Source organism: Mytilus trossulus, chromosome 3 (assembly GCF_036588685.1).
Source record: "Mytilus trossulus isolate FHL-02 chromosome 3, PNRI_Mtr1.1.1.hap1, whole genome shotgun sequence".
NCBI lineage: Eukaryota > Metazoa > Mollusca > Bivalvia > Mytilida > Mytilidae > Mytilus > Mytilus trossulus.
Window position 1 is genome coordinate 46,203,114 of NC_086375.1, and position 26,939 is coordinate 46,230,052.

At 32.6% G+C, this 26,939-nt stretch overlaps 1 protein-coding gene across 8 annotated transcripts; it reads right to left on the reverse strand.

Moving 5' to 3' along the window:
• Window positions 1–2,249: 2,249 nt before the first annotated feature.
• LOC134711629 (monocarboxylate transporter 12-like) lies at window positions 2,250–14,140 on the reverse strand. 8 transcript variants are annotated; one of them, XM_063572351.1, is made up of 7 exons: window positions 13,871–14,085; window positions 12,559–12,645; window positions 10,177–10,266; window positions 8,800–8,994; window positions 5,818–5,961; window positions 4,146–5,012; window positions 2,250–3,556 (listed from the first exon to the last, which is right to left on the reverse strand). In XM_063572351.1, the coding sequence occupies exons 4-7, from the start codon at window positions 8,990–8,992 to the stop codon at window positions 3,051–3,053; spliced, it is 1,710 nt and encodes a 569-aa protein (XP_063428421.1). In that variant the 5' UTR covers window positions 8,993–8,994; window positions 10,177–10,266; window positions 12,559–12,645; window positions 13,871–14,085; the 3' UTR covers window positions 2,250–3,050. The 8 variants fall into 8 exon arrangements, with proteins under 8 accessions (XP_063428421.1, XP_063428422.1, XP_063428425.1 ...); XM_063572352.1 differs by lacking the exon at window positions 13,871–14,085 and adding an exon at window positions 13,760–13,782; XM_063572355.1 differs by lacking the exon at window positions 12,559–12,645 and having other exon boundaries at window positions 13,871–14,140.
• Window positions 14,141–26,939: the final 12,799 nt, after the last annotated feature.

Here is a 26,939-nt window from a genome sequence, read left to right on the forward strand (position 1 = left end):
TATTGCGAGTGGGGCACCCGTGTTCTATGGACACATTCTTGTTTTCTAACACTTCTTATTTTATGTGTCAGAATCATGATACTTTATAATCCATTTAATTACGTCTGATATAATAACCAGCGTAGTAACGCCAATAGGGAATGTTTACCGTTCTTGTAACTAGTATAATAAAAGGATATACAGACTTATTGTGGACACTTTCTATCAATTGAAGTCTTTTGTTCACATTGTATAAATATTTTGGTTGAATACTTTAGTAAATAAACGATAAAGTTTGTACTGACAAAAAGTCTTGTTTTTGTAGTTGTCTTCATGTGTATGGCGATCTTTTTGTGACAGTATCTGCAAGCCAAAATCCACAAATCCCCCCCCCAAGAAAAAAAAATGACTTCAAAGACTATTATATGTTTATATGTTGTATATATTGCAGTCATCTGATAACAAGAATGTGTTCATAGTGCACGAATGCCCCACTTGCGTTATCATTTTCTATGTTCAGTAAACCGTGAAATTTGGATAAAAACTCTTATTTGGCATTAAAATTAAAAAGATGATAGCATAAATACATATGTACTAAGTTTCAAATTGTTCGGACTTCAACTTAAAAAAACTACGTTTACCTTACGCGGGACAGACTAAAGAACGAACGGACAAACGGACGCACCCTCGGGGACGAAAAGTCCACCAGCAGTGGCATGGACTCAGTGGCGTAAATAGTTATCAAATGTACCAGGCTTTTAGATACGCCAGACGCACGTTTCGTCTACATTATACTCATCAGTGACGCTCAGATCAAAATAGTTAGAACCAAACGAGTATGAAGTTGAAGAGTATTGAGGAGCCACAATTCCAAAACTTTGTGCCAAATACGGCTTAGATACTTTACGCCAGGGATAAGAAAATCCTTAGTATTTCGAATAATTTATGTTTTTGCAAACTTGAATTTACTTTACAATATTCCTTTAGAGAGGACGTCAACTTGAAAAGATTATCTTTTAATAATAGGGTCGAACAAATTTATGCATTTTTTGTTTAATCCGTGTCTATGAAAGTCACTTTTTTCTTCCTTCAGATATGTAGGAAACCAATTGACGTTATTGATCTGCTATGTTCAGGAGCATACCATTGGATAAACATATGTCCAATCGGTCCTGATCAGTGGTATCTTAACATATTCAAAGTTTCAAAAAACTTGGCGGATGTTTTAAAGAGTTATTTCAGCTTGATCGCGAAATATAACTCGGGTAGAAGCAAGTGAAACCGGATTAATGTAAAACTAGTCTGTGATCAGTTTTTCCTGACATCATTTTCAAATTTGAATTATTTCGTTGAGATTTACACAAGATATTGTCCATCCGGAAACCAAACAATTTGCACTGTTCTGCTCTGTCAAGGTACAAAACTATTATAAGACGAGGAAACATCTGACAAATCAAAAATTGATCCATGTTTAATTGTCCATAAAAAAAATTTATTATCTTGATTATACTAGTACTACAATGTTGACATTTGGACCTTTTATGTCTGTTTGTTTTGTTCACATATTGTTGTCATTATAATGGAGTTTGATACGACTGTCATACAACTGATAGGTTTAACTAGCTTTAAAACCAGGTCAAATCCATCATGCTCTACATAAGAAAATGCCTTTACCAAGTCAGGAATATAACAGTTGTTATCCATTCGTTTCAGCTTTTTTTTTTGAATTTGATTACGGACTTTCTCTTATGAATTTTCCTCGGAGTTCAGTATTTTTGTGATTTTATTGTTTTCAAATGATTCGATGAATGCATTAGATGTAGTATTGTTTGCTAATTTCTTTCCTTTTTGTAACATAGGTAAATGTTCCTGTCGTCTATGGTGGGGCATAAAAAATCACAAAAAGATATGTTATTAGTACTTTAACGTACTCTTCTAATATAAATTCTTATAACAAATTAAGTTTGTATGTTTATAAATTATCAATATTGAAAAATAAAACCATTTCGAAAAAAAAAAAAAAAACTACCTTAATATGTCTCACAGTATTTGCATTTTTTAACACTGTAAGATGTTTTTATCTTCATTTCAAGTTTGTGTCGCAATATGCATCCATTTTATATTTTACCTATAGATGCAAGTGTTCAAGCGTCGGAACTTTTCCAATCAATCAAGACTTTTTTCTGGCCTTATTGGCAAAAGACACAGTCGCAAGAGCAGTTAACACATTTAAATGTGTTTGTGTTGTTTACGCTACGTTGATCATGATGACCATTCAAAATGCGCGAAATTCACTATTCTATATCATACACCCGTAAGTGTAAACTATTTTTTCTGTTAATCATTAGGTGATAGGGCCAGTGATATTGGTTTTGTTTTCTATCCTTTTTTATTGGAAAAATATGCGTCATTTTCATCAAATGGGGAAATGTAATATAAATTATGAATTTGACTGAAACTTCAATTTACAGACCTATTTTCAAGAGTCAAACTCTACTTTAAAATAAGACCTCATTTTGTCAGTGATGATTCATAAATAGACCCTGATATCTGCACATCAAGTCATTTTCAGCATGAAAAATGTTTAAATGAGTTTTTTTCAGTTTGTATTCATACGCAATTACTACTGAGACTGCACTGTTTGGGACAAAAGTTGTCTTTTTGGGAATAATTTTAAGCCATTTTTTTCAAATTGGGATTCTTCACCGGGGAAAAAAGCATTTATTCTCCACTAATTGAAGGCAAGCAATATCACTGAGGGGGGCTCCGTGCATGAAGCAATCTTCGTACATACACACAAATAATAACAAATTATTTTTATCAGATTAAGTTTTTTTGACCTATAAGAAATACAAGTTCCCTTTGTAGATCAGTTTAACCTTCATGTATGCAAAACCATCCATATATGAAAGATTCAATTTGTTAAAAGTATAACGCCATGTTAAATATTTAAAGAATTTACCTATTATGATATTCTCTAACTTATTATTATATATAATCATAGTTTAACACCATGCTGATAGTTAACTATTGGTTGTTTTTCCATGAAAATTTTTTCATAAGCATTTAAATTATCGCTCTATTGCAAGTGGTGACAGTATTGGATGGTAGTGGGGTTGACCTTCCTGTCTTAAAGCATTCAGAAGTCTACTTGGTTGTTGTGTATTTCCACTGTATGGCCGAGCTGTATGCCTATGAACACTAAAACTTGATGATCTTGGTCCAACTTCTATAGATTCCAAACTGTCACTTAGTCGATTGATTCGATGTAAACCATTAGAACTGTGATAAAAGTTCCCTGTGCTGTACAAATTGTCTATGTTTCCACTATGAAGACTAGTTCTGCTTCCCTTAACGTCGGACATTGATATTGGATCAAAAACGGTAAGCACCTCGTCGTTTATTGAATCAATTTCTTCAATATTTATTTCTATGTTATTTTTATTTTGTTTATTTAGTTTTGAAGGGTTGAGATCAGTTTTCAGAGGATAAATCATTATTAAGGCACTTGCTATCATCATAGAACCAGCAAGGATGAAGGCAGTATCATATGTTTTCTGGTGTTCATATAAAATACCTGCAACAATTAATTGATTAAAGATTTAAACAAAAACAAAAGTCTAACGAATGTGTTATTTATATCTTCAAAGTTTTTTTCGAATAGTAGTTTTTATTCTGTAATACTTATATAAGGTGATTTAATATAGCCCCATTTGATATTGATTGAAAGGATATGTAAACTTCGAAGGTTGTCATTTTCTCTGCTACTTTTAACGTTCTTTTGTTCATGTATATGACGGGTAAGCCTACGTTTTTAAACTGTTTAACGACGCGTTATGTATGCTTAAGTTGTTTATACAAGTATTCTTTTTGTAATGAGTGCCTCGCCAACAGAAGGAGGTGGAACATACACATGTGACACTTCCGGAACACCTGAAATCACCCCCCGTTTTTGGTGGGGTTCGTGTTGCTTAGTCTTTAGTTTTCTATGGTGTGTCTTCTGTACTATTATTTGTCTGTTTGTCTTTTTGTTTTTAGCCATGGCATTGTCAGTTTATTTTCAATCTATGAGTTTGACCTCTGGTATCTTCCGTCCCATATTGACACACCTACAAAACATGTTTCTCAAACTAATTAGTGAAGGTGCATTTAGATACAAAACGTACCTGCTACAGGAGCTCCAGTTAACTGTCCAAATGCTAAACCGAGAAGCACAATTCCATATGTAACACCAAATGTTTCTACGCCAGAAATGTCAATGATTAAAGCTGGGATAAGGGAGCCTCCACATGCTGCATAACTCATTCCAAATATCGCACTGTAAAAGTATACTCCGTAGCGAGAATTTATAATCAAACATATTGTTGCTATCCCACCTAGCGCATAGAAGAATATATATTGATAAATCGGTCTAAATAATTTTACATGGGTCATATTTGCTAAAACACCATGTAGAAGTTTAATTACAAGAACCATAACACCGGAAATTGTATATAAAATGGCAGCATTTGGCTTAGTAAATCCTTGCTGAAAAACAGCATAAGCTTGAAGGTGACCTAGGATAATTGATGCACCAAACTGATACATAAAAGTATTGATTATGAGGATGTAAAACGATGGAATTTTCAGATAAAAATGTTTGTCAAGAAGTCCAATCCGTTCGAAGTTTTCACTTTCTCCATTCAAAGGTACTGTCTTGAGATTCTTGCTAACATTGCTCTGTTGTAACTTATTATATTCTGATTTGTCCGAGGAATATCCACTCTCTTGAGACTTTTGTTCTGGGCTGATCTCGTGCCTTAAAGGCCGCATTAATAATCCAAATACACATATATTGAGTGTTACACCACCAAGAATCAAAAACATACCACGCCAGGTATAATATTCATTTAACATTTCGATAATCGGTGGGAATGCAAAACTACCTACTCCGCCTCCTGCGGAAGCAATCGCCATTGCTATGTTTCGATGGTTTTTGAAGTATTTAGCCACTGCTACACTTCCTGGCATAAACGCTATTCCGCATCCAATGCCTGTAAACATATTCAATATCTACAACACTAAATTAGCTAGATCCAGTGTACATGAAATTAATTGGTCAACAGCCCGAGTTACTGTTTACGTAATTTTTAAGAGCATTAGGCAAACACTACCTGTGTGAACAAGTACATTATTCAAGGTTAACAAAGCATTATGATAATGTTTAAATTACAAGAACATATAACAACTTTGATATTTCGATGAATATTATCGTTTGACACAGAAAAAGGATGTAAATGTCTGTCTGAGAAGTAAAAGAAAATAAAATATTTGTGTCATAGTATTTTGCATAACATTTACGGTATAATAGCTAAAATATGTCTAAATATATCTGTGTAGATAACCATGAAATGTGAATATCAGGAGTCTGATATTCAGTGGTTGTCGTTTGTTTATGTGTTACATAATGGTTTTTCGTTCATTTTATGTACATAAATTAGGCCGTTAGTTTTTTCGTTTGAATTGTTTTACATTGTCATTTCGGGGCCTTTTATAGCTGACTATGCGGTATGGGCTTTGCTCATTGTTGAAGGCCGTACGGTGACATATTGTTGTTAAATTTCTGTGTCATTTGGGTCTCTTGTGGAGAGTTGTCTCATAGGCAATTATACCACATCTTCTATTTTATATACCTCACTGTGCTACATACCAGTTAATATCATATAAACAAGGAAAAGCCAGAACAGATTTGAATAAGTAGCTGAACTTCTTTACGGATAACAGTTACTATTTAGTACGCAAGTGATCACTAAATCGTGTGGTGATTTTTTACATCTGGTGTCCAACATTTGTTTTTACCTGAAATTATGCCGTAAGTCAGGAGAAGTGCTGGAACGGAATTGACAAAAGCAGATGACGTCATTCCAATAGCTGCAATCAGACTTCCGGCAATAGCAACCTTCCGTTCACCAAATCTTTCAATCAGGTATCCAGATAATGGACCTGAAAAGAAATATATGAACATAGGACTCTGTAACATTATAGAACATCTTCGCCTTGCCATTTTGTGTCAATTTAATCATCATGATCCAACCAGCTCTCTCGCATTTCTTTCTTCTACAGCTTTCAATTATAAAATCGAAAGAGAACAAGTAATATTAACTGTCGAACACTCCGCTACAAAGTTAGAATGCGCGTAAGCAAGAGTTATCTGCGAGTGATGAATTGCTGAAAGTGGAAAACTGAAATACATTAGCTAACATATAACAGTTAACGAATACACTGAAAAACTGTCACGGAAGAAGCGCTACCCCAAATCAAAAGAAATTATTAAGCTACTTGTAAGAAAACATATTTTCTATCGTACTATCTTTAACCTAAATCTGGCAAAAGAAGATAAAATTCTAAATTACTTTTATCGGTAGTTATAAAGTAGAAAGTCAATGTTTTAAAATATTTAACGGGAAGAAAATGCAAATTATTTAAAGAAAAAAGGGATAACTTCAACTGTCACACTTTTTTCATATTGGTTATTCCTCCATCTGTTGCATAATGCTGATTAAAGTATTTTTGATGATTTGTTTTAATTTGAATTCCAAACTAAATAAACATGCAAACTTTCATGAAATCTTATTGAATTATTGCTTTTTGATGTTAAACTAAGAAAAAAATTACTTTACACAAGATGAATTTAAAAAAAAACACCTTCTTATAATACTTAAGAGCAGACATCATCAATGTCAAAAGAAAAAAGGCAGATCAAAATATTCAACATGGCATAATTAAATTGAAGCATAACAATTTTCAAAGGGATTTGTTTAAAACAAAAATGATGTGAAATGGACTCAGCTCAAAGTGCATCAAAAAGGGAAAAGTGTAAGCTAAGGTTAAAACTGACCTAGCTGTATATGTGCTATAATTTATTTTAAGTTTAACAAGAACTCTGTGACGAAACACTTGGTAGATATATATGTAGTTGTTCTATCGTTTAATTTCAATGAACGAACATGAATTCAACAATTAAACAGTTGGATTAATATAAAAAAGAAGATCCACATAGCTAGTACATATTTTAGATAACGGTTATATCAAACCGTGATTCATAATTATGTTTAGATGAAACGAAATTTATCTTTTTATAGCTCATTAAACATTGTAGTTCACACTTTGAATTATCTTACAGAAATGGAAAATTGAAGATTATTTAAAGATAAAAAAAAAGAAAACTCTATCTGTAATGGTTATCAAGAACAAGTTATAATTACAGTATTGGTAAGTTTGGGACTATTTATATACATTTTATGGATAATTTCTTTAAAGAAAATCAGACAACCGTAAAAAGAAATGAATTATCTATGTATACCTTTTTCATCGAAATGATACAAGTCAAGATAATGAAAAATAAGCCTATATTTGACTCACCTTGTCGGATCTTATACCATCGTATTTATCAACTGAAACAAAATATTGACAGGCAAAGATGAGTTTGATTCATCAAATATAGTCAAGCGAAAAATTTAGGATGTCAAAATTTTAAAATAAATTTTGAAAAAACAAGTAATAGAAAATCACTAGCACTTAGATTTGTTTATTCATTCGAAGCGGTTTCGACCCCAAAAATAAATCCATGGTAAGAACGAACAAGAATAAGTATTGATTTATAACATCCGTAAATGTCTTCTTCTTGTAGTGGTTAAACGGATAAATATTTTTTGAACATTCACTCTTATCAATTTCAGAACCTACGACGAGTCTAAGTCTTGCAACACATGCTTCCGTAAAAAACCCGTGCGACAAACATAAATATGAAATGAGGAACAATTCATAAAATTGAGAATGGAAATGGGGAATGTGTCAAAGGGACAACAACCCGACCAAATAAAAAACAAAAGCAGAAGGTCACCAACAGGTCTTCAATGTAGCGAGAAATCCCCGCACCCGGAGGCGTCCTTCAGCTGGCCAAATTGAGTCGCAAGATTTCTATTTGAAACGCAGGCCAGGAAATATTGGACAGTAAATATAACGACATCGATCAATGTCTTAAAAGGGCATACGATACAGTTACTGGGGAGGTAATGACGTTGCTAACGTAAAATGTTATTTTCGCGACGTCAAACTGTGACATATCGGGAAAAGATGCATTTTTCGACTGATTTTTATCATTCAAACTGATTTAATTTGAAAACGAGTTCATGGACCCCTATTTTTCAAAACAGCAATTTGTTTCATTTTGCAGGGAGATTATGTGACCAAAATTTTATAAAACTGTAAATAGGGGATTTTTTTTAATTTTGATAAACATGCAGAAAAAAATACGTATTTTCCTCAATTCATGAACATTTGATAAATATGAGTTATTTCTGATTTATAAAATGCATAATTTTTTTAGGATACTTATAAAATACAGAAATTACCGATTATTTAACAAAAAACAATTTGTGTTTATCTTTTATAACAAAAAAGTTATGTCTTTCTTTCGAAAAAGAAATTACGGCCACAAATCTGAATTTTGAACAAATATACAAAATTTCGACCTCATTTTACTCAAAAAGTAGCACATGAAGGTATATTTTTTTATTACATATTTGATTAAATCAGGTAAAAAATAGCCTATATGCAAATTTTCAGGAACTTGTAAATACAGGATCAAAACTGTATCGTATGCCCTTAAGATGCACAGTTATGGGGAAAGAAATCTTACTAGAAAACAATATGCATCATATGTCTATAAATACATAACTATATGCGTAATAGTTTAAGGTCGAACACAACAATGCGTGATTGCTACATGTACATGTACGATACGAACTGTGTAAAAGGAATGTTTTCGCGAATACTTACAGGTGAAAAATAAAACGGCAGTGATGAGGGAAGATATCCATGATGTTATCCCGCTCCCTTCGTCAAAAACTTCTAGGATGACAACATAAACTACACCCGCTGAGTACGATATCCCATATATCACTATTCTGTTTAAGGCAGCGGCTGCCACTATCATCCATCCCCAACAACCATCCACTTCCCCTTTCCTCATGTCTAAAATACAAAAGACTGTTTTCCGTGTGGTCAATAGATAAGCACGCGTTATATTTATTACACTCAGGATGCTCTAGGTGATATACCGTGTACACACATGAGCAGAACATGTATTTAAAATTCTTTGACTTTCGCAATTTATGTATCCGTTATTAAGTTTAGAAATGCGAATCGATTATACACAAATAAAGAAATATATGTTCGAAACTTGAACGCTTTCAGTGGGATATCATTATTTTATATGCAGAATAGTTGTTGACCATGTTTCTCGTTTGAATTTGTTTCACACTTTCATTTCGGGGGCGTTTATAGCTGACTATGCGGTATGGGCTTTGCTCATTATTGAAGGCCGTACGGTGACCTATAGTTGTTCATTTCTGTGTCATTTTGGTTTCTTGTGGACATTTGTGTCATCAAAGTGAGAGGGTTAGCGCTATAAAACCAGGTTTAACCCACCATTGTCTACATGTGAAAATGCCAATACCAAGTCAGGAATATGACAGTTCTTGTCCATTCGTTTGCATGTGTTTTATAATATGATTTTGCCATGATATTATGGACTTTCCGAATTGATTTTCCTCTGAGTTTAGTATTTTTGTGGTTTAACTTTTTGCAATCATACCACATCTTCTTTTTTTATATTACGTTTGTCACCCTATGTTACACTTAACATTGCAGTTCGTAGTAAGTTCTTAAGGTTTTTATTGTCAGTTTTGTGTCAATTATTGAAGGAATGATTCAAGTGCATTATTATTTCACTTCTATTCCACAGCAAATAATATCTGTATGTTCGTCTTTTGTGTATATCTTAATATCTGAATGTCACGTGTGTGAATTCAGCAACGAACTAAATAACGATGCAGATTTTTAATTTAAAATAAATATGCCTATTGCTCCTAATTCAAATTAAACTGAAAATAAATTGAATCTGCGCAGTTGTTATAATCGTTTATAGTAAATTTTGAAATTTTTATTTCTCCTATCTATTACATACTTCTCTGTGAAAAATGTAACCTTGAAAAGAGGTTTCTGTGTCGGTCTGATATAGTTTGTTTTAATTTGCATTTTTCTAAAAAGATATATGAAGATGTGGTGTGGTAAACTCTGTTTTTCTTTATAAAGACTGACATATAGTATCATCACTTACCTACTGCAAGGACTTATATCTGTATACGTCCCTGCCTACTGTTATAATGTATTGACCTGTAAAATGTATTTGTGTCGTTGTTTTGATGTTTCATTGAAATTAACCCACATCTCCATTATTCAAATCTAAAGATAAAACATTTTGTGGTTAAATAGCGTTTTATACTGGAATAGCAGTAAAATATATATATGCTTTTGCAAGCTGTGCTGAGATATTGTATAGCATATATCATGATATCAGTACAATTGACTAAACATGTTAATACCTTGCTTTTGTCACTGATCATACAGATATTTTTACTGTTACATTTCTAAAATTCTGATATTTTTGTAAGTTAAATTAAATGAAAAATAAACAATGATTCTAATGCAATTAGTTTGTAACGATGATTTTCATTGGACGTTGACAAATATTTTGAGGGGTTAGATTCCACGTTCTACCAAACCGTAACTAAGAAAGCCACCATTATGAATTCTGGGATATGTAATTTCTCAAAAAATAAACAAGATATTCACATTTTGAGCCTCAAAATCTTCATTTAGTCTATAATGAAACCATTCTGAAGCGTACGAAAAGTAAAAATATGTTTAGTATTCATGTTTGACATCCAGAGTAAACACATGACGTCACATTGTTTAGATGCTTAAGACAATGCAACAGTTTCGCGGACTTTTTCATTTATGCCATTTTTAAGCCAAAATATTTATTAAATGTCATTTATTTTAATATGTGGCATTAGAATGGAGATAACTGTATTGTATTTTAAGCTTGGCCTTCGTAAAACTTGATTTTACTGTCGCAAATATCCGTTTACCTATCTCCGCTCCGCGTCGCTAGGTAAACTCAATTTGCGACAGTAAAATCTACGTTTTACGAAGGCCAAGCTTAAAATACAATACAGTTATCTCCTAAATATATTATGCGGGAACTTGGTCCCGTCTTTGTAATCCGTGTTGTAGTATTTATTCATGGTTTTATCAATTCTTTTTGCGGGAACTGCTCACATTGATGTAACATTATTTGGAAACTAACATGGACTCGGCATGACAACGGGACATTAAAAGACAACCCAGTCTGCTAACTACATTGTATTCTGGTTCACAGTGTAATGAATATTTACAATAGTTAAAACACAGGTTACATTACTTTTCCATCATAGTTATACATGAAAAATTTCGCGATATAAATCGAACAATAATATAAAACCCGACAATAGTATACGCGCCATAAATGGACAGTCGTGTCATCTGTTATCTTATCTCCCCGTAATTCGTTTACTTTAAAAAAATAAATCAATTATCAAAATAAGAATTGTATTTTCCAAAGTTATCCATACGAATAATTTAAATACCTATTTTATGAGTTAAGAACCTTTTATTCAAATAATTTTCCTTGACATTATTTCAGACTTTTCTTATTATTCATTTAATCTATATAACGATTTTACTTGTGAATATGAATAAAAATTACTTTACTGGAAAATATTCTTTAAAATCTTTAAATTCGTTTCTTTTAAATTCATAAAGCAGACTTTTAAATAATGTTAACACATTTACTAACCTTAAAAGACAATCCAGTCTGCTTTCTACATTCTATTCTGGTTCACAGTATAATGAATCATTAGGCAAATAGTTTTGCACGACTTTATATAGCAGAACTGGACTTTTTTGACACGTGAATATTTTTTTACTAAATACAATGGCTTTCTTTGATCTCTTTTAATGAACAATGGAGTATGTCGGATAAAGACAGAATTACTTAATCTTAATTGTTCAAATGTACGAATACGAATACGAATACGAATACTTTATATCTCATAAAACTAGAATTACATATTTATAGAGAACATACATAAATATAAGTTATATAACTATAAGGTACAATTTTTACAAGCATGTGTGAGCATTTACAATGAAATAAACTTGGAGGACTGACTTTCACATTTATAACTTTGATAAATTTACATAAATTTACACAACGCTATCAACTATGCTTAAAAGATTAAACACTTACATTTATATTTTAGGAAATTGTTCTATAAACAAGATAAACTTTTTTTAGTTTGGTTTGTTTACGTCTATTCCTTGGTCACTTTATTTTATAATTTATTGATAAATATTCTCTTGAACTTCTGTGCATTTTTCCATTATCCAACTTGTAATTTATCGATAAATGTTATATTTAAATATCACCGTTTTTTGCATCATTATAAATACAATGAGTGTGAAAAAGTTTTTATAAACAATGTTCTTAAATTATCTAAAATCTTAATTAATATACTATAAGAACGCCATTTTTGGGAATTCGATCGTGTGAAATTCCTTTTATCTTCTAACAACGAGAATTTAGGTTTGCAGTATAGTGAACGCTGACCTTACTTGGGTATCTGGCTAATTCAGATACATAGTATTACTTACTTTTTTTTTCGTTGCCATTTATGTCTGAAACTGTTTATTCGATCGTTGATATATACTTTATCACACTATAACTTGACTGCATTTGTACTGCAAAAATGTATAAAATATACACCTTGGGTGCATTTACAAGAACAAAATTGTGTCAATGCAGGACAATCGCTTTCAATAACTTAGGTGAGGGTCTTTCATCGTTTTGACTATATTTTATTTATTGAAAAGCATCATACATGCAGAGTACTCAATTAAATTTAACGACATCTTGGTGTAAATTTCTATACGAATTCAATGCTCTATAACATAAGGTATTAAAAGATTATTGAAATGGTATGAATGGAATAAACCTACGTTTAAATGTAAACATTTTCAAACAGAAGACCAAAATGAATGTGAAAGGTAACCCTGACTGTTTTTAATAAAGTTCTAGTCTTTATTTTCTGAAATGGTTTATGAATTGTTAATTTTATACAAAGAAAGCATTTTATTAAATACTAAGATCGATCTTTGGTCCAGTGAAAACGGGTAAGATCGATCTTCAATCGAACTTACAAAGTCTACCTTTAGAGGTGGTTTTAAAAAGATCGATCTTATTTGAATCGACCCCCCCCCCTTTTTTTTTAATGTAAACGCTTAGACCGATCGCGACCGATCTTTTTTCATATGTTTGTTATATTTAGATAGGAAAATAAGAGTCAGACCGGTTTATTTTATGTTGTAGTGTAAACGCACTGGATAAAATAAGCTCGATATCGATCGATCTTGCTTGTGCAATGTAAAGAGAGTGTAAACGGTGTCTAAATTTTTCATAGAAGTGTAAACATATGAAATTCGTCCACTCCAAAAATACCCGCATGAAGGTTTGCAAAACATTTTTAAATATGTAACAAATATACAGTACGTAAAATTATTGTCCATTGTTAAAGCCACACGATAAATGTTATTGATTACATAATAAATTACTTTCCTTTTTTTACTTCAATACAATCGGAATGGGTGACCGCGCAAGGTCGTGACCCTCATCCCTTCCAACCGTCGTCGTCCCAATCGTTGAGTCGTCTGCTGTTATACTTCTGAGTAATGTCCCTTCACAACTATCTCTTGAATCCATACTTACTCCATATAAGTACACATTTACACAATACATACATCGCAGAAGTATAAGTTATAACAATAACAATTAAACGAAAACAATGATGCTACTTACATTACATGTGTACTGTTCCATAACTTAATTTATAAAGGAAACTAGCTAGCTAATTTCAGACATATTTGTAGTATATAAAATAAGATTTTTCAAAAAAACATATGATCTTACCTCTCCGGATCAGCTGATTTAATGGTTTCTACAAACTGTTAAAATCAATAGAACTAATCAGCAGCTGACTATGACATCACACACCAGGATATTAGGTTGACGTCAGCACTTTCTGTTACATATAAGTATCATATTCTATTGTTTTTTTAAAACTATTTACATATTCACCTTATTGTAACACACAATCAATAAGTAAATTATTTCCGGTTAAGCGTTTTTTATTGTGTGTAGTTGATACATATATTGATTTAAATGCGCCACCGAATATGAAAAAAATATAGTACTTTTGTACTTGTTTGTCCAGGTGTAACATGAATTAAACAAATATTTAAATTTTAATATTTGTATTCTGATTACTCTAGCGTAATAGAAATAGGACCAATTCTAGTGTACAGTCTTGGTATTCATAAGGAAATAAAAGCGATTTTGATGTGGAAGCTGTACTGTATTTTACATTACTTTAATATCTTGTGAATATCATCGTCATGTATAAAAATCCAATTAAGTTGTAAGAAATTGCACATTGAACACAAGAAAGGGGATAAGGGGGGAAGGGGAGGGGTCTCTTCCGATAACAATGTTTACACAGACGTGTCGCTGGTATGGGTCATTTTTTTTTAAATGCCTTATAGTAAATCAAGGGCGTGCAATTTACATGGACGCATTAAGTAAAATTATGTCAACGGTTAGATATAAGAAGATATGGTATGAGTGCCGATTTTACAACTTTCCAGTTTCACAAAACTGTCTTAGGATTAAGGCATGTCTTATGGTGGTCTTACGACATATCTTAGTCCTAAGTGGGTTTCACAAAGCAGGGCCGTAAATAGGGTTCGAATTCAGGGGAGGCAGGGGTTTGGGGCCGCCGAATGAGGCCCCATAGAAAGCGGGGGTTAGGGGGCGCAGCCCCCCGCCGATTTTTTTTCCTCAGTAAAATGGCTAATATCACGTTTTCATTCGATTTCCTTACTTAAAAATTCATCAGTATTGCTTGAACGTTGAAGCATTGAAGCAATTTTTATGCCGTTTTTTTTTGCCTCAGTAAGCTAATAATATCCCGTTCCGTTTTCATTCGATTTCCTTACTTAAACATTCATCAGTATTGCTTGAATATTGAAGCAATTTATATGCAAAAACAAACTGAGATTGTTGTTCGGGGTGAGACAAGGCTCCGTCTTTAAGGCCGTACTTTGAACTATAATTATTAACATTAAATACATTGTAACCGCCGATTTTTTCTCTCTCAATAAAATGGTTAAAAATTTCCCGTTTTGCTTCGATTTCCTTACTTTAGGACTCACCAGTAATGCTCGTACCTGGAAGCAATTTTTTTTGCAAACATTTATTATCTGTATTTACAGATATTTTTGTTAGAAATCAAACTGGTAAGTTAAAAAAAACATCTAAAGCAAGATAATAGAATGCAAGATATGCTTTTTTTTTTTATTTTATCGAGGACCTTGAATTTCAATATTGTTGAAAGCTGAACGATCATGTATAGAACCACAACGAAAGGGAGTGTTTAATGTTTAATGACCATAATGTTCTCGTATGATTGTGAGAAGTACTGCCTGACTAGACACGTTAAAAAATATTCAACAGCTGATTCAGCTGGAAATGAATTTCCGATATCATAAAAGACTCACAATACAATGGGAACTTTCTCTGCTTAATTGCACCCTTAAAAAAATGTGATTAGTTAAGATTTATTTAAAACTGTTTAAGGCAAAGTTTCATAAGCGTTCTCGTACGACATAGGAAATACTTCCTTTATAACAGATGGATGGCCACACTAAAACAAAAACTGAAATGGTTCACTTTCGATAAAAAAAAATCCAGCAAATGACAGATATATCACGTATCATGATAACTGTTATAACTGTAAACTTGTGTTGTTTATAATACACATTCAAGTTCTTTGTGTACATCTTGTCCATATTTCATTTTATTACTTCAAAAAAAGATTTTGGTGTCGAAAATTCATAGGTATTTACGGCCCTGCAAAGGGGTCCTGAATTAATTTAGGACATTTCTTGAAGTTGGTCATAACGTTAGGACTACACGAGAGGTGTTATAATGGTCTTACGGTAGACATAATTTTAATTATATATTTCACACTCGCGTTATTTATTTTTTTATCAATTTTGCAAATCATCTTATCAGTATCGAATCAAAACTATCTATTCTCCTTTTCCGGCTCACAACTTATCTTTATAGGTTGACGGATTATCATGATTTGTCATCAATGAACATTCGATAATGCACGATTTTATCTTTTGAACCGATAGAGTGACAAATTTAATTCAACTAAAATATACACAAAAAATTACATCATTTTATTCATTTATACTCAATTTGTATTTAAAGTATCATAATATGTATTTTGGTGTAGTATTACTAGTAATAGATTAGTTATAGATTACACTTATTATTTATATCAATTCTGCAAATTATCCGATTATTTTGATCATTAAGTGTATGTTGGAATGATATCATTGAATATTCTACTACTTATACATATTTAGGTTTAGTTTTAAGTGAACTTTTAGATTATAATGCAACTGCTAAAGCTGTTGCAGCTTCTGCAAATAGAGCACTTGGTCTTGTTATAGCCAGGTGCAAAATCTTAGGTGGTGTTACTCATAATGTCTTTTCAAAATTATATGAGAGTTTGGTGTTTCCAATTGTTGAAAAAATTGGGCTGGTATTTGGGGTTGCAAATGTTTTTCTTTTATAAATGCCATCCATAATAGAGCTTGCAGATTTTTTCTTTGAGTGGGTAAACATACTCCAAATGCTGCAGTTGCAGAAGCTATGGGGTGGATACCTATCTTTCAAAAACAATGGCAATGCTTAATTCGACAATGGTGCCGTTTGAACAATATGAGTTCTGATCGTTTAAACAGAAAAAAAATCATATGGGCAGACATTATGATTAAAAAACATAAGTGTATAAAAAATTGGAATTTTTATGTAAGGAAAACGTTTTCTGAGTATAATGCAGAACATTTGTGTATCATTACAGATTATGTTGATAGTACCTCAGTTGTCAATACTGTTATGTCTATAATGTTTAGTAAATATGTCGAACAGCAAGGCAATTTATAATCAGAGAAAGCTTTATCTGGTAAAGATGGTAACAAACTTCGTACATATAATCTATTTAGGGACAGTTTTGAAACGGAAACTTATTGTAAAATTCCAATTCCATTTCGCAAAGGAGTTCTGCCAAATTTCGATGTGGTGTAGCACAACTAAGAATTGACACGGGGAGATATGAAAAAATAATTTTAAAAGATCAAGTCTGTGATAATATTAGAATATTTTAGAAGATGAAGCCCATGTTATTTTATCGTGTCCTTAAATTTGTATGATGATTTTAGAAAAAAAATATTTGATGAAGCAACACATTTTAATAGTGATTTTATGTCTTTTAATGATAAACAGAAATTAGTGTTTTTATTTACAGATAATATGATTCGTAGCTGTGCAAAAGCCTATACTCTTATCTTAAATAGACGTAGAAATGTTTTATACTGTAAATAATTATAATGTTAATATGTTTTATAATTGATGCATTCTTTATATAATTTTTAATGTTATAGTCTCTTGTAATTCTGTACAGAATGGCTCTCTTTTTATGTTTACTAGAACACACCCGTGATATTGCGGGTCCGTGACTAAATCAAGCCTTATTTTAGTATTGGTATTGTCATCTGTTAAAATCATGCCGATTATAAGATACACAGTTTTCTCTGCTTTCAAATCTAAATCTTTCTGTTGGACCCGTCGAACTGGAACTTATCAATTATTGCCGGGTAATATTAATTATTTCGAAAACAAAATGTCCTGGAATGGAGAATATTTTTTTAGTTTTCGTATTGTTATCTTAGAAAGTCTTACTGATTAAAATACTATAATAGGTAACAATTTGACAATTTAGTAATGTCAACCCTGTGATTATGACCCGTGTATATAGCACATTTATCCTGAATACACCGTTTGGTGGTGCGCCTGTTAGATATATGGAAATGTTTAACGACCTTGACTGGCTTTTCAGCCCTCGCACGGTCGGCTCGGTGCCCGAAGACGATTGGTGCATGAGCATTTCAATATTTTGTGCCGTGGGTCAGGAACGGGTAGCAAAGGACGCCGAATGGAGGCCGCCATCTTGGTTTTGGTGAGTTGTTTTTCTTTTGTTTACTATTTTGATGTTTTTCTTCACTAACGGCTGCTTTCAGGGCCAGTTTGGTCAGCTTGGCAGCCCGCTAGCCCCGATGATGGAGTACTGGTAGATGATCTCGGACGTAGTTCAAAAGATGACAGGAAGCGTTATCAGGACCAAAGCCGTGAGGCAGTGAAATGAAGGTCGTATCACCCAACAGCCTAGGATACAGCCCTCGGACGTTAATCGGCATAACACTCCCCATGATACAATGGTTTTGGAGTGCATGTTAACGCGGGTACGCCAACTACTACGTCTATCTGTACGGCATGGATTGGTTTATGTCATCTTAAATAGTAAGTCGTTGATATCTAACTGTAAACCCTCATCGAAGATAGCGGGTAAAGGAGAGCTGGCCCAGCACGTCCGTTCAGCTGTAATGACTGAGACGTGACTGTGCCTGTTAGATGCGGAACGTTTACAAATAAGGTAATCGGTAACAGGTGAATATACTATTGGTATCGGTATCGGACTCGACCCGGAACTTTTTAATTATTAGCAATATCAATTACGTGAAAAACAAAAGAGCCTGGAGTGGTGTAATTTTTAATCAACACCTTTGTACTATATTAGTTATATATAAAGTTGAATTCTTTGATTCGTCGTTTTTACGTGATGACGGCTGACAAATTGGACCTCGTCATTTTAGTATTATAGATATATTTTTACATTTAATGTAATGTTGTGTTATAATATATTATTGAGAGATGAGACTTAAATAAAATATTGAATTGAATTGTATTAATTTATGGGAAAGGCATACCAGTAAACTTACATGAAATTTTCGATAAATGCATGTTGATATTTGAAAAATTAATTTTAAACTACTTACGACAGGTTTAGAATATCATTCTAAGACAGCTTCCAGGCGAGGTCCGAACTTTTTTTCTAGGATAGTCATAAAAAGATCATAAGACTTGTCATAAGATATGTCTTTTGACAGGTCTTGTAATAGCTTCATGAAACCATGGAAGTAATATTTAAATAGAAGTTAACGTTTTGAATCACATTTTCCCACTCCATTTTTTTCGTTGTATTTTTTTTTTACTGAGAATTGATCTTAGCTTTTTGGCATTTAATAGCATAATATTCAGATACAATATTGGGTTAAATTTATTTAGACATCAATAAAGTCGAACCTGCATTTATTAATCTTAACAGAACCATGTTTTATTAGAAAGATATTACATTTGAAGCAGAATTTTAAAAATATAGTTTTTTCATTTATCTTTTTTTTGTAATATATATTATAAATAATGTTCTAGATTGCACTCAACATCCACATACAGTTAGAAGTTAAAAAAATAAATAAACATCTTTAATTTAATCTTCAATGCATGTTACGAGACATGAGCGCTTAATTACAGCTACTTGGTTAAATGCTTTAGCAAAATAAACTCATATAAATTTACAAAGTTGTAAAATCAATGTACAAAAGCCTTAAAAGTTGTGTGGAAATAGATGAACAAACTACTGATTGGTTCTCTGTCGAACGTGATGTGAGACAAGGTGATAGCCTAGCGCCTCTGTTGATTGCTATTTTTATTAATGACCTTGCACATGATATAAAAAGTTTAAATCTTGGGATTCAAATTAATGATAATGAACAGTTAAGCTTATTAATGTATGCTGATGATATCATCCTTCTTGCAGAAACTGAAGATGACCTACAAAGAATGTTGGACACTTTGAACAACTGGACAAAACTGTGGCGTCTGAAAGTGAATTATGACAAAACTAAAATAATGCACTGTGGAAAACAAACAACAAACGCTACTGACAGAATCTTTAAATTTGGTGAGCAAAACCTCAGTCTTTGTAGCTCATACCGATATCTAGGCTTTAATGTGAGTGATTCTGGTAACTTTGAAGAAGGCATTAAAGTACTCCAAGAAGAAGGAAGTAGAGCACTAGGTGCAATTATTGCAAAACATTTCAGTATGAAAGGCCTCAGCTTTCCAGTATTTGAGAAACTTTATTTCAATACTGTAGTACCAGTCACAGACTATGCATCAGAAGTGTGGGGATATAAAAATATAGACCTTACTGACAAACTGCAACATAGAGCAATAAGCACCTTCTTGGGAGTTGGGAAAAGGGCACCGTTACCCTGTCTTACAGGAGAAACGTGTTGGCTGGATGTGCAACTAAGGCGTCAAATAAACATAATACGACTATGGTTAAGAATTGTAAGAATGCCAGAAAGCCGATTGCCGAAAAAGATATTTATATGGGACAAACAAAATAACAACAGGAATAGCTGGTCATTTGAAGTAAAGTCAATTTTGAACAAATGTAATCTATCACAATACTATCAAGAAAATAGTACACTTGGACTAGGAGTGAAAGCTTTTTTTAGGCATTGTGAAGGAAAGACCAACATATATAGGGTCAGAGAAATAGAAAACCAATGTGAACGGTATGCCGAAACTTAGGACATATATCAAAATTAAAGAAAATTATTGTCAAGAACCAATTATTAACAAGACTATGTCATCAAAGCAAAGATCTGTCATTTCAAAGCTTAGAAGTGGTACATTTCTATAGAATTACAAATAGGTCGCTACCGACAAAAACCTTTATCAGAAAGACTCTGCAAAGCATGCAATAATCAAGCTGCTGAGAACCACTTTATGCACTAACAAAGATACCTTTGCAAAAAAAAAAAAAAAAAAGCAAACAAAATTTATCCAAATAAGAAGCAAATTTCAAATTTTCAAGCACTGGACGTTAAGCAACCAACAATCAATCAATCAAATTTTCAATTTTGATAAAGGGAGATAACCCAAAGTAACACCAAGATGGAAAGGCAAAGTACACATTTATACAAACTATAGTCAAAATTTTATTAGAGCTGCATTGTACTAAGTAGGGTTTGGATAGTTCTTTGTTACACATGCTTGTTATGTACTTATTGTGTTAAATTATGTCATATTTTTTTTTATCTATTTCTTACTTGTATGCATTTATATGTACATTGTAACAGTTTACATTTTCAAATATTAGCCATAGTGCTACATACTATCCTGCTATAACAGCAAATGGGATAAATCACTATTATATTGATCAACTGTCAGAATTTAGTCAATAAATTCTCATTTATCTTTTATGACAACTTCTATTTTTTACCTTAATATAATGTGGACACGTACAAAGAGAGACAACTCTTACCTTCCGAATTTTCCATGTACACCTCATACATTATCAAACCAAAAATAATATTATAAGTTACTTTTATCCATATCTTTTCATTTAATTATCAAACACAACTGATATATTGAAACTACATTGTATCTAATAAGAATTAAGCCTCTGATTAAATAAGGATTAGGATGATTAATAGATTTGAAATCTATTGATATAATTTTCGTGCATAAATGACAGTGCATCATAAGCCTCTAAAGGCTAGTTAGTATAAATATACATGTTAATTGACCGCTAATGTTTAGAATTGTAATATATTGTGTTTCATGTATATGTACTTTAAAAATAAAATATCTATCTCTATTAGAAGTCCCCTATTTTAATACCTGGTCACGTTTTTGTTCTAAATAAAACAAAATATGCTATTGAATTTCCGTTTCGTGTTAATATGACGCAATCAGGAAGTGGTCACCTACAGATAGCATCAATATTGAAGTTCTTTTTGTATTCTAAGTAAATACCTTGTTTAAAAATAACTATCAGAAATATAATACCATTATAGTTATATTTGAATTTTAAATCTTAAAAATAAGTGGACGAGAAGTTGTATTTGATTGCATACTTGAATATTTTATTAAATAGTCAAAGCGATAAAGGAGTAGGTCCGGTAAGGACCGATTTCGGCCCCACATTTCAGGTTCATCTGATGAAAAAGTATTGACACTCTTTCAACACTCAAATGTCTACTTCAGTCAATTCAATTAGTTTATGTGAAAGATTTGAACTGATTTTGTCATTAAAGACGCTCAAAGTCTAGCTTAAATATAAAGAATCTGGCAATTATGCCATAATGTGTCACTTTTGATTTTTTTTTGGGGTAAACAATGAAAATGGCCGAATCCGTGTTCACTTTCAACCTTTATATATGTTATGTATTACATGTATCTTCCAATACAAATATTACTTTTGAATCTTATGAATGAACAAAATCGGCCACGTCCATTTAAGACGGAAGCTGTCTAAAATTGAACTCAAATGTTAAAATTGTGAAGATTTCAGTGATGTAGCATCATGACTTTTCGAAAAGATATACCATAGCTCTAACAAAACTTATCTTATAACGACTCTCCGTAGACAAAAAGAGGACTAATGGATTAGACAATTGGGAACTGCGACACCTTAAGACAAAATTGATGGTATAGGTATTCTATCTAGTCCTTCGTGTAACTCAGTGAATGTGAGGAATATTTTCAACTCCACTCCTCGACGTAGACGTAGACGCAGTCATGGTCACCGTCATTATACATCACCTTCTCTGCATTATGTCTCTATTAATGACTTGCAGCCATTTATACAAAAGCCGTTAGGTATTCATCACATTCGCACGAAACTTTATTCATCAACCCTTTCAAAACTGCATTCTCTGTCTCAATTTATGTTTGAAATCCACTTGAAGCTATAATTTCGGATATTACAAGTCACAGACTTTTCAAGCCAGTCCGCATTGGAAAAGATGCAAAAGAGAAAAGATTTTTCCTTTGACAACAAAGGTATCGATGGCGTCAATTAGGCAATATCCTTCATCATAAATTAGTTCAATCGAAAATACCTCTTTATTTCAAAGACTAGTCTACCAATCATTTCTTATACCTATACCAAAACTATTGCAACTAAAATTTTCAATTACACACACGTTTTGCAGGATCTCGATATTGACGACTTGAAGTCTAAACCTCCTGATTGCAATTGTGCTATTTACCAATTCACATATAATCCGGATGGCCACGTTTTTACCGGTGACCTCAACGTTGTTAATAACACTTCTCTACGAAATGTGTTATCGAAAGGTCCAATATCGTGAACCTAAATCCACCAATTGGAAATACAACTTTAAAAATTTGATGGATTCAGTCGAGGACTATTCCAGGCAATGGGCTTAGCGTGAGAAAGAAGACGTAGACACCCTTTCCGAATGGATTAGAGCAGTGAGGTCATTGTTACAAATCAGAATTAAGACACTGAATGGGTCTATCAAAGCCTATGCTGCGTCGATCTTTGAAGACCCAAATGTTGCAAAACACTTATGCTACCTCCATGACAAATATGTTGTTGTCCCCATAGATATATCCCCAAACACCATCGTTTTTGTGTGTAAAACTTATTACATTAACTGCTTGATAAACGAATAAGGTATTGACACTTCACTTGGAAACTCATCATATACCCTTCACGACACTTACCAAAGAGGAAATCCTGGATAATGTAAACCAACTAAATATTTCGCGAGTGATTTATTTTCGCGAAATTCGCGAGTAGAAAAATAACGCGAAATGGAATAACTTGGATCTTTGACCTATTAAACTACATTTAGTAAATAAGAAAATCGCGAAATTAAGTCACCGCGAAGTTGACTAGCTGGGTATAAACGCGAAATAAAGTATCGGCGAAAATAAGTTGGGTTACAGTAATCATAGGTCTGTTCTGTGTTCCTCTGGAATTTCAACAAAAGATGAAGAACTGGATCTTCCATCACTGTATTGGATACCTAAACTACATAAGTGTCCTTACAAACAGCGGTATATTGTTGGGTCTTCCAAGTGCTCCGCGAAGCCTCTTTCTTAATTATTAACATCTTTTTTTTTATCAGCAATCAAAGATAGGCTTCAAAGTTATTGTGAAACTGCCCATTCTAGAGGTAGCGTGCATCAGATAAGGATACTTAAAAATTCCAAAGATTTTTTAGAATACTTTCAATCTAACCCTCTTTCATCTTGTAATAGTATTACCACATTTGTCTTATCTACTCTTTACACAAGTATTCCACAATCTAAACTAAAAGGCAAATTGAAAGAGTTGGTATTGCTTTGCCTCATAAAAAAAAAATGACCAACGAAGATACAAACATCTTGTCTTAGGGAGGGATATATCCTACTTTGTAAAGGATCACTCTGATTCAAACAAAAAATTCTCTGAAACTGATATTATCAAGATGCTTGATTTCTTGATTGACAACATATTTGTTACGTTCGGAGGACATGTTTTTCAACAGACCGTCGGCATTCCAATGGGGAAAACGTGTGCCCTTCTACTTGCCGACTTTTTTTCTTTAAGAAGAAAAATAAGAAGTTAACGATATCCTTTAACTCTACTTTCCGCTATATAGATGCTGTTCTTTCACTAAATAGTTCAAAATTTGGTGACTATGTGGAACGCATCTATCCCATTGAACTAGAGATACACGATACTACAGATACAGTTAGGTCGGCCTCATATCTTGACTTGCATCTATAAATTGACAATGAGGGTCGGTTGAAAAAAAACTAAAAAAAGAGGAGATTTCAGCTTTCAAATTTTGAACTTTCCAGCAGCACCTGCATATGGGGTACATATCTCCTAATTGATACGATATTCCCGTGATTGGATTTCCAATCATGATTTTCTTGATAGAGAGTTGCTGCTGACAAGGAAGCTATTGAACCAAAAGTTTCAAATGGTGCAGTTGAAATCATGTATAGTTTACAAACCTTTGGTCAAAAGAATTAAATAAATGTTTTGTTAACTTTAAATAGTGGGGTCGAAATATTATACTGATATTTTGTTTTAAGTAATATTCTAAGTTCTTTATGCATGCAGCAACTCAATTATCTTGTACCCGGCATGATGAGAAATATAAGGATAAAATAATGTGCCGCTTTTATACGGATGAATAATGAACCACTTTAAATTTCTTTCATACTGACGATAGGTTATAATCCTAACAATGTCGTAGTCTCTTATAATAAGTATCTCATAATACTGATCCATTACAATAATTAATGAGGGGTTGCACTGACATTTCTCTTTTATTACTTTCATGCTATAAAACATACACACAGTACAAAAATGTAGCTATAAGCGTACCATAAACAAAATAACTTTAATCGTATCATTGGTGCACCTGAATGAATTCAGTGAAGGCAGGTTGTTATAATAAATTGAAATGTTATATCGGCGAAGTTTATTTCTTTTGCATGTGTTGAACTAAATAACAAATAAATACTTGTCAGAAATCATAGTTTATAAGGAACAATTCTTGTTCGAATTCGGGGCCTTTTATAGCTGACTATGCAGTATGGGCTTTGCTCATTATTGAAAGCCGTTCGATGACCTATAGTTGTTAATTTTCTGTGTCATTTTGGTCTCTTATGGAGAGTTGTCTTATTGGCAATCATATCACATCTTCTTTTTTTAAATATTAATGTACTGTTTTCGATTTCAAATGGATGAACATTTATCTTTCAATTTTATACTGTAAGAATAGAGCTGCATAACATTGTTGAACTATCCGCTAAAGTATATGTGGTATGTATTCGTATTTAAAATGAAATACAAAACGAAAAGTGTATGATAAACTGCCGCATAAACAAAATATCAAGAAAATAAGGATGACTAAATGCATGTGCAAGAAGAAACTCACCTTTTTATCAATACATTTAATGAATAAACACTTGTTTTTAAAAACTGATTGTTTCTATTAACATGTTCATATTTACAATTATGAATATACAATTTACGTTCGTTTTTCAACCGAGAATAGCAAAACATCACACAGTATTTCGTTGGAGTTTGTTTGACTGATTTTGTCGCAAGACCTTTTGCGAAGCTTGGTCGCAGTTTAGTTATACAGTAAAACCTGTATAAACCGGCCAGCTATGGGACCAAGAAATTAGGCCGGTTTGGACAGTGGGTCGGTTTATTAAGGTTTTCTGATTTACCGGAAGTGTAGGAATGTACGTCGGATTTTTATAATGCAATGTTCTTATCCAATTAAAAACTATATAAACATGAAATAACAAAAATGCTGAAAATAAATGTATTTAATAAAGTTTAAATCATGATATGTGTACAATTATTTTAACATAAACAGGTCAAGTGTTCCCTGCTTTTTGACCATTTTGCTACGAACTATAGTGTCTTCTATCATAGTTTTCATTGGCATAAGAAATTTTAATATTCGGTCATCTTTCAAATTTGAAAAGTTAATCATATATCTAATGTTTTTCAACACGTCCTCGTACGAGAAATCGGCACCAGGAGCATCCATTTCAGGCTCGTCAACTTCACTCTCGCTATCACTCGTTTCATTGGCGTCATGCTCGCGTTCTTTAAATTGTTCAACCAAAGTTTTTTCCCAGTCTCCGTCAAATGTTTCCTCCGTAGGCATAGCTTCCTCAATAGCAAGCATTTCATCGAACGAAATATCATCATTGCCGGAAAATTGTCGTACCATCCCCATTAATTCCGAAAGTGGAATGTCATCATCCGGGTCTTCTTCATTGTCAGGGTCAACATTTTCATCGGGGTTCACAACGGGGAATCCAGCATTACGGAAACATGATGCGATTGTTGATTCTTTCGTATCACTCCAATATTTATCAATCCAATGAACAGCATCGAGAACATTAATTTCTTTTGTCAGAGAAGTGTTGTCAGTGCAATTATCGATCTTTGTTATGACATGTTTTAGCATATGCTTCCTGTATCTGGCTTTGAATGCACGAATAATCCCAAGATCTAAAGGCTGAAGTTTAGACGTAGTGTTCGGTGGGAAAAATTTAATCGTCACGTTACTTAGTGTAACTGAATCAGAATACGATGTTGCATTGTCAAGAAACAATAATATTTTCCTCTTTTTAGTTTTCATTTTTTTATTAATCTGCT

Bases quoted from the DNA above. Each gene is read 5' to 3' on its own strand.
- LOC134711629 (XM_063572355.1), bottom strand. From the start codon at position 8,992: ATGAGGAAAGGGGAAGTGGATGGTTGTTGGGGATGGATGATAGTGGCA. The intron at 5,962-8,799 runs GTAAGTATTCGC...ATTTCTTTTCAG, and splicing joins TGCCGTTTTATTTTTCACCT to GTCCATTATCTGGATACCTG. The intron at 5,013-5,817 runs GTAAAAACAAAT...ATATGTTTACAG, and splicing joins GACTTACGGCATAATTTCAG to GCATTGGATGCGGAATAGCG.